Consider the following 15,502-nt stretch of genomic DNA (forward strand, 5'->3'; position numbering starts at 1 on the left):
AGGCAAGATGGGGGGGGGGGGAGGAAAGGGTTCCCCGCAGCTTGGTCACGTGCCCTCCGAGGCGGGCCGTTCCGAAAGGCGCCTGCGGGAGAGCGTCAGCGCGGGCGGGGCAGTGCGCGTGCGCCGGGCAAGGGCCGGGCGGGGGGGTGGGGAACTGGGGAGGAACACCAGTGGGGGGCATGCGCGCAGAGGAGCACAGGGACGGGAGGTGGCGCCTGCGCACGAGGGGACATGAGGGGGTTGGCGCCTGCGCGCTCTCTGCTGGGGAGGCGGAGGCAGGGCGGCGCCTGCGCGCTAACGGCGTAGGCTCGGGGACGGGGTGGGGAGAAGAAGAGCTCGGGAGGAGCCGCCGCCGCCCGGACGCCGAGCGGATCCGGATCCCTGCGCCGCCGCCAGCAGCGGGGCCTGCTCAGCCGCCGTCGGAGTCCCGGCTCCCCGGGGGAGGCCGCGCGGGGAGGGGCGGTCCGGGAGCCGACGCGGGGAGGCGGCACCATGACCGGGCGCGGCCACAACAAGCTGCCCACGACCGAGCGCATCGTGAAGGGTGAGGGGCCGGGGCGCGGCCGGGCGGGGCGGCCCCCCCCCCAGTTCTGGGGCGATGGGGCTGCCGCGCTGTGGCTGCCGAGGGGAGGGGCCTGGGGGTTCCCGCGGTCTGGGCCCGTAGGGGGAGGCTGGGGCGGTTGGGCTGGGCACCGTGAGAGGCGGCGGCGGGGGGGGGGGGGTTACTGCGCTTGGGGAGGGGCCCCCGAGTGTGCGTGCGGGGGCTGGGGGGGCCCTGCCTGCAGGGAGCAGGCGGGTGAGCGGTGCAGGGTGGGGAGCTGGCTTTCCTGTTGAGCTCGCTCTTCACAGGTAAAGGAGGGGTGCGAGGTCAGGGAGTTGGGGGTTGCGCCCCCCTTCCCCCCGCAGGTGGGGCGCTGTGGGCACGTGGGCGACCCCACTTGCCCATTCCCAGTCTGGGCACTCAGCTTCACGGAGACGAGCCCTGGCCAGTGCTGATGTGCTTTGGGCTCCAAGAAAGGTGGAGATTTGCCCTTGCCCTCACCAGCCCCTGATGTGCAAGGCACCTCGTTTTGTGCCTGCGGCTGAGTGTCTTCCTGAAGTCCTTCTGCTTTGACATGCTGTGCTTGGTGCATGCTGCCCTGGGCTGAGCACCTCACCTCCTTGATGCTATTTTAAAAGAGCTGATGATGTTGGAAGCGGTTAATAGAGAGGAGGGCAAAATGTTAATCGAGAAGTTCCTGGATTAGTTGGAAGCTTGTACAATGTAGATTTAGCTGCCCTAATTAATCTAATGCCATCTTTCATACCCACGTATTGGAGAACATCTATTTTATATGTTTGATTTGTTTAAATTTTTGCTCAGCAGCCGTCACTGCTATACAATTGCACCGTTACAACAGCTGCTCACTTGGGCATCTTAAATTGTTATATTCAGTCATGCTACCCTGAACCCATCCTGTTACAGGGACTGAGATATGGACAGAAATATGTCAAATTTCACATGTATGGAGCCTCTGCTGACCATTTAGGTGCTTACACTGTCACTTCTACCTACTACTCTAACCTGGGCCCAAATTAATTTTTACCTGTTCAGATGTTAATAGCTGCTGCTTGATACATAGACAAAGTGAAACAGGGTGACAGCCAGGACCCTGAGGTTCCTGTGAGTTGGTTAGTTGTTTAACATTTGGTCTTTTTTGTGATTTTAGTTTAATATTGCTGCTAGAAATGAGAGGGTAATGTCAATTCAGCTCTCTTGTATATTAACACAGTGTTAGCTTACATTGTAGCTGAGCCTTTGGACTCATTTCTGGGAAATCCTATTAACAACGATGTGTACATTGTGGATGCACTAGATTGAATACATTCAGTAGAGAGAGTACCTTTGGGTCTAGACAGCAGTGCGATATCTAGAAAGCCAGAGTTTGGGAATGGCCTTTGATAATTAGTCCTCAGCCAGGTGGAGCTATGTAGTGAGTTATTCACTGGAGCTTAAAGGGAGACCATATGATCATTCACTACACAAATGCATGCTGACAGTATGTAGTGAAGCATGGGGGATAGTCTCATAAGGAGGCTGCCCTATAGCTAGAGTGCTGTGATTTGGACTGGCTTTGGATGCCTTGGGAGGAATTTCATCCATCTTTAAAAAAAAAAATTATTAAAAGGTGGTTGCATTGCACTTATTAAAAGGTGGTTGTAAAACGTATTCACATGTTAAACCTAAAGAGAAATCAGAGCTAATTTTGTTCAATTCCTGCACTGAAAAAGTTTCTCCTGTTCTGTTACAGATTTTAATAATGTTTATCTTAAGAACTTACATTTCCAAAGGACTGTGAAAACATTAGCCTTAATTATGTTCAGTCATAAGCAAGTGGAAACATTGTAGTTCCTCAAGTTTGTCTTATACCTATTATTTTAAAGCAGCTCAGTTTTTCAGTCCTGTGTTAGGCCCCCTTGTATTTCTGGTTCATGAGATATCGCTATTAAGCAGCTCGGCACATAACCAAGTGATGTCTGTTTTAACCAAACATCTTAATCTTCAAACATTGTTAATAGTTTCGACATGGCCAGAAGTAGGTCTCAGTGGAAGCTGTCAAGACATTACTTGAAGCAAAATCACTCAGCTATTAAGATACGTATAGTTTTGCATATATTTTTTTTTTTTTTTACTAAAAAGGCCTGGCATAGATCAAAAGCCTATGAAATGCAACAAAACTTCAGAATGGTGGAATGTGATACTTTAGTTAGATGTAAACCCTCTGAAATGGGACTGCAAATGAAATTTCTATTCAGTCCCCTTATTAGCAGTCTCAGCAGTGAGGTTAAGAATTGGTAAAAAGAAAAGGAGGACTTGTGGCACCTTAGAGACTAACAAATTTATTTGAGCATAAGCTTTCGTGGTCTGCAGCCCACTCCATCAGAGGCATAGAATGGAACATAGAGTAAGAAGATATATATACATACAGAGAACATGAAGTTGCCATACCAACTTCCACCTTTTCATGTTCTCTGTATGTATATATATCTTCTTACTCTATGTTCCATTCTGTGCATCTGATGAAGTGGGCTATAGCCCACGAAAGCTTATGCTCAGATAAATTTGTTAGTCTCTAAGGTGCCACAAGTACTCCTGTTCTTTTTGCTGATACAGACTAACACGGCTGCCACTCTGAAACCTGTCGTTAAGAACTGGGTGGACCATGGAGGCTGACCTCCCTTCTCACACCTATTGGTGGATCATCGAGGACAGAGGTGAAGCATGGTGTCAGGGAATAATGCTGTACACCTCTCCTCTGAGTAAACAGGGCATTGATCTACAAAGAAGTAACTTGTAAAAATAGGCCTTCAGACACGTCTATTGTACGGTAAAGGTTCTATTTCATTGTACATGAAGGATAAACTATCACCCTTGGGTGTAAAATAAATAGTCTGGAAAGTAGTGGTGACAGTGAGAGTAGCTGTCTGCAGTGGGGATCCTGATTTTTTTATCTTAACTAAAAGTTATGTCCTGATGACTCGAGTGGACTGGAGAGAGCAGCTCGACTACTGAGCTATATTTACATTTGTCTTTATGAAGAATTCTTAAAAAAACCTGATATTGTTATTTCAACACTTGGCCAGATCAAGGCAAAGAAACGAGAGCCTCATCTTTACTTCTTCCTGAAAAAAAGTCACCAAGTTATGTCAGTGTGTTGGGATCTTGACTAATCGCTATGAGGAACTGAATTGCTAAAATCTAGTATTTTCTCTTTTGGCTACAACCACCGTTTCATGTTTCTCAGTAATCCGCGTAATAGCTTTATAATGTAATACTTAACACTTATATAGTGCTGCTGGGTAGCCGCTAATTTGCAACCCTTCTGTGAAATAAGGAAGCATATTCACTGTTTTACAGCTGGGCAAACTGAAGCCCTTAAGAAATAAAGTGACTTTCTTAAGGCCATGCTGTGAATGATAGCTAATGCTGGGATTAGCATTTAGCAGTTCCTGCTTTGGTCGAGACCACATTGATAGACATCTCCCACAAACAAGAATTGTTTTTTCGGGTTAAGATAGTTTATCATCTTTCAGAACTCCCTGTGTGCTCCTCTCTCACAAACACTTAAACTTTGTCAGTCTCATAGCTGCATACCCAGCTTATTTGTATTAAGGGAACAGCATAAGAGGGGGTGAGTTTAAAAGCCCTCAGCTTTTCTTTGCTAGTGCTTGAGCTGCTGCTCTGACAATTCACCCAACAAATTTATCATAAGAACTTTTAGTTCTCAAGATAAAACAGTGTTTCCTTTCTTGTTTCAGGAGTCTAGTTCTTGGTTTGGATTTTCCAAACGTGAGTTAGATCTCAAGACCTATGGCAGCATGCCATTGAGGAGTTAGCCAAGAGAGTAAATAGCAAGTCTAGGAAAGAAGGACTCCTAATAGGAGGTAGCCAAAACTTGGAGATGTCAGTATTTATGGGAATGGAAGACACTGTGTGCTGGTCAAGGTGATGTCTTAACAGTATGCTTGTTCAGCTCAGATGAGGCATAGTTTTTGAGTGGAATATAAATGCACAAAAGATGGTTCATCTTGCTCTTTTTGTGCAGGCCACGTACCATATATCAGTTGTGGCATGGGCAACTCTTAGTATAGGGCAGCTGTTATTTTTAGAAAGATGGGGTCTGATTATGCAGTCCATATTCGGGCAAAACTCCCAATGATTTCCATGAGAGCTTTACCACTGAGTGAGAGCTGTAGGGTTGATTCTAATTTGGTATATTCTGCTTTTCTGTGGCTTTGAAGGGGTTCCTTCAGATTGCGTCAAAGTGAATCGAGATGGAGCTAGAAAATTCGCTGCTTTACCATGCTAGGTCAAAACTGTTCTGAGGCCTTGCACTTCGTAAAAAGTTGTGGTTTTAAAATATATACCTTGTTAACGTACAGTGTTCTTATTTTGAAGTTGAATATATTTCTCCACTATCTGAGGTACTCACAGATGCTGTACAGCTATTTCATAACGCAACACGTGGATAAAAATATCAAATACTAGCCTAAAACGGCATACACTGGGAATGGGAATCTTATAAGGAGGCACAGAGATGGACCTTAATATGAGGGAAATCTTTACTAAAAGAAATAAATATATGTGTGAGGGTCTTCATAATAGCTGCCATAATATTTAATGTTTTCTTTTGTGAGATTAGACAAGATAAACCAACTTAATTGGTTTATCTTGTCTAATGAGAATGAATTTATGAAACACTTGGGAGGTGGGGGAAAGCCTGCTGTAGGTAGTGGTTAAAAGTAAGGACAAAGGGTGCAAACTTGTTCGGGGGACGAGGGGAGCTTTCTCAAATCTTGGGAGCACCATGCTAAAAGTGCCAGTGCCAGCTGACTTAAGACACATCAGTGGGATCCCTAAAAGCCAGGTGGTGTCACAGCGCAAGTACTCATCTGGACAAGGCTCAAGATCTTGAGCATAGATCTGGCTATACCATTAAGGGCTATAGAAATCTGGAGATCTCACTGAATATTCCTTAATTATTGACTGATCTTTTCTGCCCCAAAGACACTTCTTAGCTCAGGTGGTCTTAATTTGATGTGGTTTGAGATGGAACAGCTTGCAGCCTGGGCTTGAATTGTCTGCTGCAGAATTCATGCTAACGCTATCAGATCATGTGATGATACATCCAAAAGTGCAACAGAAATCAAATGCATTGCAGACCGTGGCACTCTAATACCTTATGGAAGAGTGAAAGATTAAACTATAATGTGCATCTGGGATTAAGTGTCTCCTGCTCAGTCCTGTATATTAGAAGTGGGACCACCAGTTCATGTGTCTATCAACCTTTATAATATGAACCTGGCTTGAGCAAGTGCTCTAAACTGGGTCTTGGTAGCTAAAAATATGACTGCTCTCTCGTCATTATGCTGTCCTCTGATTTATCTGCATTTTAGCAGAGGTGTCTAGGCTGCTACCAAAGCCTAAAATAGGGTAGCAAAGGTATAAAATCATTAGAAATCATTGATGAGGCTTTGTGAAAATATAAAATATTGAGGTGCGTTTGTATTCCTTTGGAGAACCACATATGAAGTGCCGGAATGGTGCAACAAGGTGGAAAGGAGGGGGAGAATGCCATGTGTAAGTGGCGAGAGTTGCTGTTAATGGGTGAATCTTCTGTATATAATGTGATTTTTCTCTATTCCTACTATCTGGATATTCTTCTGTGAAAGGTTAAAACTCTGTTCTTCATATTAAGGTCTGAACCTGCTGCTCAGAAGCCCAGTTCTCTAGCAGTCAGAACAAATGAGTTCAAATCAGCCAGGTATCTTGATGAAATTAAAATGCTTAGCATTTTTCATTTAATAAAACAAAAAAGACATGACTCGAATCTACCACTCCTAGCTGTAATATCATTTTCAGTGTTTAACTGGTTTTATGGCTAGAAAATGAAGGAAGGCTGCTTGCTTAGGAATTGAGTCTGCAGGAAGTAGGGCAGGGTGCCGGCTTAAAATAGTAACGAAGGCTGGCCTGTTTGTGATGAGCAGAGCTATTTAGGTAAATCCTGGAGTCCCAGTGGAGGTAGAGCCACACATTAATCTCAAGATATTAGCTTGTAGACCAGTAATTGACTGAGTTTATCTCTGATGACTCTTTATTGGTTTTCAGGCATCTCCTGTTCAGTCCCTTACGCTTCTGTACGGATTGCCTTGCGATGCCGGGTATGTTTACTAGCTGTACAGTGTGTTAATGGGTTTAGACGTTATTAAGCAGTTTGAAGCAAGGGAGCGGGCTATGCGAAAGCAGCAGTGTTAATATATAAAACTCAGCTGTAAAGCCCTTCTTCAAGACTGGTCTCTTGGCCTGCAATACTGAGCTGGGTTGGAGTCCTGGGTCAGGAGTACAATGAAAGCTTATGGAGAACAGAATGATTTCTGTTTGATTGGTATTGGTGGGCTCCACAGAGAGGTCAGTCTCTGACTAAAAGGCTGATGGGCTGACAGGATGAAAAACAGAGTTGGGAGGTTGGGGGTTGGAAATGGGATACATGAGGAAAGTCCACATTGATGTGGCAGACCCCAGGAGGGATAGGAGAATGAAATCCTGTTCTGCTCTTTTAAAAGACTTAATTTGCAGGGAGTGGTAGTGTTGTGCTATCTAGACTGCACTCCTGACTCCAATCTCTGAAGAGGAAGTCTCTCTGGCTTCTCTCGCAGCAGCACCTCCAGCTCTGAAGCTATAATAGATTCTTGCTATGTTGCCATTAGTAGCAGAGGTGGAGGTGAGTGTATTGAGTAATATGACCTCTTCCAGCTGGGAGCCTGGGTATGTTACTTACGTGAGACTCCTAGATTTTATTTATGTGAGATCCAGAAATCTAAATCCATCTCTACACTGTTAATTTTTTTGAGGGTGGGGGTGGTGATAAATACCTTCTGGCTTCTGCAAGAGCAATGATGATGGTTTCTCAGACTTACATTTTGCCCCTCTGCCCCCACCCCCAGCTGAGCAGGACCAGGTGAGATAGATGCAGTGTTAGCTCCCATAGCTAGCTACAAAAGGCTTTCCATTTCATAAGCAGGCGAGGGATGGTGATCAGGCATAAAATGGCTTTAAAACCAGTAGCAAGATAATTCATCTTATAAAATTGCAGTGCTCAAATTTGTAACCTGAAGATTTCCTAGAGCGTGGCCAATAATAAAGATATGAAGAAGAATGTTCATTCTGGTGATAGTTGTAGGTTTCTTTGTATGATTACTGTAAAGTGATTTCACTTTTTACCCATGTTCATACCTGTAGGATTAATTTTATGGCACTTACCAGGTTTTATAATTGATTTATGAGTAAGGCTGTAAGAAAGTCATGATTTTTTTGGTTCAAAAGTTGTTGCCACGGTTTGCTAAAGCTGTGGCTTTGGTGCAGGGCCAAATTTGAGTGTGCCAGGTGCAGTGCCATTCACTCAGTTGGCCTGGCCACCTCCCGTCATGACAGAGGGGCAGCTGGGCCAACTCTGAGTGAGTGGCTCTGGAACCCTGTGAGCGGATGGCATGACGGAGAGCAGGCCAGACCAAATTTGAGTGAGTGGTATTGCAACCTGGTGCATGTGATCGCAGTGCTAATCAAATTTGTGGGAACTACAAGAAGATGTGATGTGTGTTTAAAAGTTTCTGTTTCTACAACAAAATCACAGCCTGTGATTTTCTTACAGACTTGTATAAGAATCTTTTGATATGTTACAATGGGGTGGAATAACTCCTCTTAAAATGGTGATTGAATTTAGGTGATTTTATAAAGGGGGTTTGCTCCTGCTTCGCTTTATAAGTTGCTTGGAGGTGAACTGCTCCAATTGAGCTCTAATATAGGCTCTTTGGGACTGGAGGGTTAGGTTTTATAATACCATATATTGCAACATCTTTCCTACAAACTATCACAGTGATTGCAAGACATTGTCTGGGTGCAGATGACCGGGAACAGTGGAGTAAAGACGTTGTACGGTGATTTAGAATCTGTTTGTAACCAGAACTGATCCCAGTGTAAACAGAGCTTACGCTGAAGCATTCAGCCATGTGATGAGTATTGGAAGGCAGAGAAATTGAGTCATCCACGATTACACCGTGTGACTTGGTAACTTTTCTGCAGTGGATAATGCAAGTAATTGAAATCTTTGCTACTGGTAGTGATTGTCTCTTGCTCAGTATAATGCAACACTTTGGTCTAAGGCCTGCTGGCTGGGCTCTGCCTGCCTGTGTCACAGTTAGCAGTGGAATCTTATGAAAGTGTTTGTGGACGTTACTTTGCTTAGGTTTCCCATATGGAACAGGTCAGCTTATGCCTACAGAGCTGGCTTGAGTCTGATCTTAAAAGTACACTATGTGCAAAATCACGTTCACTTAAAGTAGGTTTAAAACTAGAGCCAACCCCTCAACCGCCTCTACCCCCTCCCCCCCATGCCGCTGGTAACGTCAGATTTACATTTACCAGCAGGTGGGGAATTTGTCTTTGATACAAAGACCCTACTGTTTTTGTATTAATAATCTATTAGTGGACTAGCTGTCAGCTTGCTAACCTTGTGAAAACAGGTGGTGAATTTCCCTGTCTGCTGACATCTAGGAATCCCCTCTGGTCTCCTTTGGTTAGCTCACTTTTTTTAAGTAGCTGCAGCTGTTTGCTGGGGACCTCATGCTTTTTTTTTTTTTTTTTCTTCCCTCCAAGCTTAGTGATGACCCTCTCAAGTCAGCTGAGGAAATCATCCAATCTGATGGAGCTGATGAAAGGAAAATGACAAATCTGATGCTGGGTGGCATACTGTTGAGTGATTGTTTCATAGTAATATGTGTATTTTTAACTGCTGAAAAGTCTGTAGAGCTTCAGTGTCTCAAAGATTTTTCAGGGCTTACTGCTCTCCTTTCTCTATGGCATCTAGCAGTTTGAGATTGCAGTTCAGGTTCCTTATGTTACTGAGCCATCAGAGTACTGAGTCAGAACAGAGTAAGTCATGGTCCCTGCCCCAATAAGCTTAAAATCCAAGACAAACCAAAGACAGCAGATCAGTCATTCAGCTTTGGCTCATTAGGAGCTGGAACTGTTGCATAGCAGTGCAGACACTTTAAAACTAAATTCAGCTTTCCCAGGCAAGTAGAATATTGGTGTCTTAATCATCAATGGGAAAGGTGGGCGAATAGATTTAGTGTTCCAGTGGGTAAATTTTCATGACTGTCTTGCAAAAACTGAAGTAAAACAGGGCTTCTGCAGCTAGAAGGCTAACACTACTGGTCTTCCCAGAAGACATGTGTCATGAATTTGGGTCTCAGCTGCAGCCAAGATGTTGAGCTTGGTTTGCAGGGAAATCCCATTGGCAGGAAATGAATCCATGCATGAAGAGTTAATTTACATAATGAAAGTTTTGTAGCTGCTCTTCTTGCTATGAGTTGGGTGGCTGATACATAGCAGCAGTCTTAAGTTGCCTCTGTTTTAATTAGTACTCCTATTTCAAATCTCACGGCACTCTTGTGAAACCATAGTCCTCTCTCTACAGATGCTAGGGAAAACGGGAGCAACATGCCCCCTCTGTGTGTGCAGAGAGTCTTATAACGAATGCCATTAAATGGAGAGGTGAGAAATGGCAGAGTTCTGCACTGTCTTAGACTTAGTCTGCATTGGAAAAGTTTTCCCAGCATAACTATACCAACAAATGCTCCCAGTGTAGATGCAGTTTATCTTGGCTAAAGCACTTAATTGCATCTGCTTGAGGGCATTTGCCAAAATAAAAATATAGTTGGGGGGGGGGGGGAGTGGGGGAGAATCTCACCCCTAACTGACAATGATGTGCCAGCAGAAGTTACTAGTTGTAGACCTGGCCTCGGAGCAGTAGCTGGAAGGTTAGGCTGTGTTGTATGTTGCTTCCAGACTGTTCTTGTGGACTCAGATTTAGTTGGCTTTTATTTTCTAACCTCCTTGTATTTACCAGTAGGTCCCTCCGCAGGGTGGGAAGGGCTGTGGGGTACACTTTCAAAAGGAGCTTTAAAAGTGATTACACTCTTGGCACATACTTTATTATGTCTATTTGCATGTTGAAACATTAAAGTGTAACTTGATTATTGGAATTAGATGCATGTGACTTATAAATAGACATAGAGGGCCAAATTCTGTTAGGCTGTTGGAACAGAAAGGTGAACTTGGCCTCAAAGGTTGAGCATTGCTCCCTAACTGGAATGCAGTTGATAAGCGATGTAGTGGTGAGACTTCAGGTTCTGATGTCTAAAGGGAGCATTTCAATTCAGTGGTATATCTCAGGGTGATTTGAATCTAGTATTGTGATGACTTACTGTGTTTCCCTCTTCCCCCATGGAAAAAATTGTTCAACTTTAGTATGAATGATTTTTTTAAATATTGTGTAGATTGTTTAGGATTTTTTTTATAGGCAGCTGTTTTTATCCTAATTTCAGAAGAAATGATCTGGTTCAGTATGAAGGGTAGGGTAAGCTTTCTGAATCTGTTCCATATAAAGGATTAATTTTCATTCAGAAGATACAGCTGTCTTAGACCGGTTTCATATTCGATCAAAATTTTTAGCGAGCCCTAAAATCACCCCTCGGAAATCAGGTGCTTAAACACTCCTAGTCTATTTGAGGTAGTCACTATTCATTAAAAAATGAAGTATTCTGTAAAAACAGGGAAGGAGGGTAAGATATCCAGAGTCTGAAATTCAGCATATCTACGTTAATAGGGACATTGAAAGTGAATCCAGGGACTGTCATGGGGACCTTGGCTGTCTGCAACAGTAAATACCCACGTGATGACGATTGGCCTGACTTCCGAGGTGCTGAGAACTTGTAGCTCTTGTCCAGTTCAGTTGGATTTGTGGATGTTCTGAGATTCAGGCACCATATTCATACCAGAAAAGGAAAATGACGATTTACAAGGGAAATACGATAATCTGCAAAAGTTTAGGTGGTTAGAGAGGAACAAAGAGCAATAAAGTGGTGTAATAATAAGTATTTACATAGTGATCGTGACATCCCTGTGAGGTAGATGCTCATTTTATTAAGTGGCCTGCCTAAGACATGAATTGAGTTTGGATTAATAGGATCAAACATTAATGGAGCAAGTTATATTCTGGGGTGGGTAACAGGTTAGAGGAGCTGTTGTTTGCTTCATGTTGTGATTATTTAGTTTCCATGGTGCTTATTTAGCTGAAGTGGTAATTCTGCTGTGGCTCATCAATATCCCTCCTTGTGCCAGAGTTGCTTTAAACTGAATAATGGCAAAGATTATTTGTCTGGGTTGGTCCATGCTTCAGAAAGTTAGGATGAAACAGATCTGTTCCTGCAGACGCTTAACTTCAGTTTAGTGCGAGGGAACATCACATAGCTCAAAATGGGGCTCTAGGAATGAAGAGATCCTGGGGTGACCTGAGATTTGTGCAGATGATCATTTCAAGAAGTAAAGATTATTCAATGGAAAATTTAATTCTAGCTATAAATATATTGGGGAACTAACAGCAGGTTTGAATTTGATGAGTTTACTTAAATGTTAAGGGTCAGCCTGGGTTCAACCCCTCTGAGGAGTCAGTCTGGGGAAAAGGTAAGAAACCTAACTTGGTTTCCTGTTTAGACTGTACACCTGTAGCAGTTATCCATAGGACAGGCCTGGTCTTTTTTAAAAATATTGAGAAGCCTCTGCCTGCCATTAATGTTTACAGCTCTGGTTGTAAAGACAGTTTCATGCTCGGTCTCTTCCACTTTACAGCCTCTACTTTTAAATATGATTTCTCTCTCCTGTTCCCTCCCCCCAAATGTCCACCTTTAACCTTTGCATCATGGTTCTGTCAGATCTCGCAGGTGACGCAGGGTTGGGTTGGTCCACGGTGCTGCAGGAAGCTTGTGTTGAAGATTTAATATGTGGTATTCTTCCTTCTGAGTCAGTATGGGCCCAATGCCCCAGCATATTGCTGAGGACAATCTATTATTTATTTGTATTCTAGCACCTAGGAACTGCTGGTGCTGCTGTTAGCTGGGGTATAAAACAGAGATACTGATGGCTTGTTAAAAATTCCATAGCACTCTTTTCATGTGTCTTCGAGATGTCACCCCAAGAGGTCTGCCCAAATTCCATCTGGAGGGATTACATGCTGCCTACCTGTCATTCCCCTTGCAGTTTAACTTCACTATGTCTGTTCATTTCCTATCTCTCAGTTGTGTACTTGGTTTGAGCTGTTTCTAAAATGCTCTAAGGTCTTGGGATGAAGGGTGCTATAAAAGAGTAAATTCTGCATGTGTGGGGTGACGGAAGTTTGCAGCGTAACACAGGCTGAAGGAGGATCTTGTTATGGTGCCATGGAATAAAGAGAAATAGTGACACAGATTGACTAGAATATTGCTGTGGCTGTATAAAGATGTCATCCGTTGCTTGCCATCCAAGTATTTGTTCCCTGTTAATTACTGTTACAGCTTTGCGCATTGCTGAAACTTTAGCCTTCTGTGGACACAGGATGGCACACTGGTTACCTTTCATCACTGAACCAGGTGGATTTGTTCAGATTGAGCCAATTGACTGTGAAGTAATAGTCTGAACCCTAAAAATATGCAATCAGCTCTGTTGAGTAGAAGAATGTTGAGTTACAAGTGGACAAAAGAGAAGATCTCAGGAAATACAGCATTGCAATATTTTGGAATAGAAAATGCCAGAGACCTGACATGCATGCTATTCATAATTTAACACAGGAGACAGTTTCTTGTAACCCTTTAAAAGGTTTTACAGAACTGAATCCAGTACAGCATTTTTATTGTGAATGTTCCTACCTTGAGCATCTGGGTTTGATCTTGGCAATAATTAGATCACCTGTTACAGCAGAGGACAGCTGTTGTCATGAATTGTCAGACTTTTAGCTGATTGTCAAACTTTTTAGATGTCTAGTTGCAAAGTGGTAGAAAGCATGAAATGTTTGGAAGCTATTAGAGTCTCCTTTAAATAGATTTACGTACTATCTATTACCTAAATCTATTAAAGGAGACTCTTTCAAGTTAACTTTTGTATGAGTGTAGAAAGGACAGTCTCGCCAAAATCCACTGTGACTTGTACCAAGGTGAAAGACTATCTGAAAGGGTATGGTTCTTGTCAGAACTGTGTTAGCTGTTCTTTCAGAATGCTTGAAATGCCTTTTTCCCCCCCTCCTCCCCCCCCCCCCCCCCCCCCCCCCCCCCCCCCCCCCCGCGGCTTTTAGCCATCTGTTGAACTAACCAGCTGTAATTCCTCCACTCATCTGACTAGAAGCAGACAGGAGAAGGAGCCCATTGCAGTGAATGACTTTTCAGGTATGCTCCCGTATTGGGTTCAGGACTTGCAGCGTAATCTCTCTGATGTTCACTACTGAGCAATACTCTGTCATTTTAATCCTGAGCTGCTGCTTTTGACTGGAAGTCTTGGATGGTTTGAAACTAAAATCTGTCTTCTCTGTCTGGTTCTGTCCATCAGAACCATTAATGGAGGGCTTGGGAACAAATTAGTCTGTACCAATCATCATTTTAGGCAAATGCTTCTTATTCCTTTTTCAGTAATGAGTATTGGTTGTTGTTTTGTACAATTGTCCGAGTAATGGTAGTAATAGAGCTTTTGTGTTTCCGTTTTCATGGCATGGGTCTGATCTTTTTGAAGGTGTGGATTACTTAACTCTGATCTTGTTTAATGCTTGTTACCATGATTTCTTTGATGGGTGATAAGCATCTTTTTTCTGAACACATTGACTACAGTGTTATAAAACTATGCTCTGGATTGCATTGCCTAACCCAGTCTATGCTCAAGAAGACTATTACCATGTTTAATAGATGTGTAGCATTAGTGCAGCTGTAACCATCTTATGAATATTTTAAGCTGTAATGTAGAAAAGGTGCAGGCCTTCTACTTAAAGGGCATGGAGATTTGGCAGTGGCAGAGTGACTTTTTGTGGGTGAGTGGGTTCCACACTTGAGCTGCCTGATATCTGGTTTTGCAGTGTTTCAGAGAAGTGGCTTTTTGTCAGACTGTCATTCTGTAAATAACCTTTTGCCATATTCAGCCTCTTAGTTTGCAGGCTAAGAATACCTACAGTTGGTGTGTACACCTGGACTTGTAAATATAGAGCATGTTAATTTCACCAAACATCCATTCTTGCACTGCAGTGTGCTAAGGATATTGCTATCCTCTTACTTTTACTGAACTCCTTGAAACACAACTGACCCCTTAATCCATTTTAGATCATGGATGTTTACACCTCAAAGTTCACATGCCATCGTGTCTCTTTGTCTTTGCATGGCATGTGGTATAAAATGTGTGCTGTTTTGCTAACCAGGAATTCTAATCTATTACTCATTATACTAGGTGTGTATGGTGCTTTGCAAAATCGTATGTCCCTGCCACAAGGATTTTGTCGTCTAAATTAGATTTGACACAGGACATGATGGTAAACAAAAGGAGCGGGCACGAGGATCTTAGTGAATGATCATGAGAAGTTCAATATTATGTGCACCTTCCACCCTCTTTGAACTTTCTTAAACTTAGTATTTATGGGCAGTGTCTTGGGAGCCTCGTGTCGGATCAATTTAGTACTCTTCATCTTCAGATTACTTTGACAGTCTGTAACTATCCTTCTCATCCCCCTGTGAGGTAGGTAAGTATTTACACCTTTTACAGATGGGGGAGAATGAGGTCCAGAGAGAAATGTATAGCCCCATGGTGTGAGACGATGGCAGAGCCAGGGATTGTGCAGCTTCCGATCTCTTGATCTAACCACTAGATGGTGCAGCCTGTACCCTATGCTAACTAAAGGTAGTACTGTAAAGAAACTTCCTCCGCAGCACCTTCTTACAGTATCGACCATTTCAATGGGGTTGAGTGCAAATGAGGGCAAAATCTATAATGGTGAAAATTAGTACGTGGAATAATTACTTGCAGTGAGTTGATTAAAGCCTTTATTCAAGTTATGCTGGCTAACAGGATTATTTGCTTTGGTAACACTAATTACTTAAGTGCTCATCCTTATCACTT

The 15,502-nt window shown here is 43.3% G+C and overlaps 1 protein-coding gene across 7 annotated transcripts in view; it reads left to right on the forward strand.

Moving 5' to 3' along the window:
- Positions 1-258: 258 nt before the first annotated feature.
- The window catches only part of PPP3CC (protein phosphatase 3 catalytic subunit gamma), a 52,109-nt gene continuing 36,865 nt past the window's right edge, over positions 259-15,502 (forward strand). For 2 of the 7 annotated variants that reach the window (XM_037886167.2, XM_037886170.2), the window contains exon 1: positions 306-544. In XM_037886167.2, the coding sequence (XP_037742095.1) occupies positions 493-544 (52 nt within the window). In that variant the 5' untranslated portion in view covers positions 306-492. Of the gene's footprint in view, positions 545-3,188; positions 3,256-15,502 lie in introns of those variants that run through there. The other 5 variants (XM_037886171.2, XM_037886169.2, XM_043536536.1 and 2 more) reach the window with 4 other exon arrangements.

This window comes from Chelonia mydas, chromosome 26, assembly GCF_015237465.2.
Source record: "Chelonia mydas isolate rCheMyd1 chromosome 26, rCheMyd1.pri.v2, whole genome shotgun sequence".
Lineage (NCBI taxonomy): Eukaryota > Metazoa > Chordata > Testudines > Cheloniidae > Chelonia > Chelonia mydas.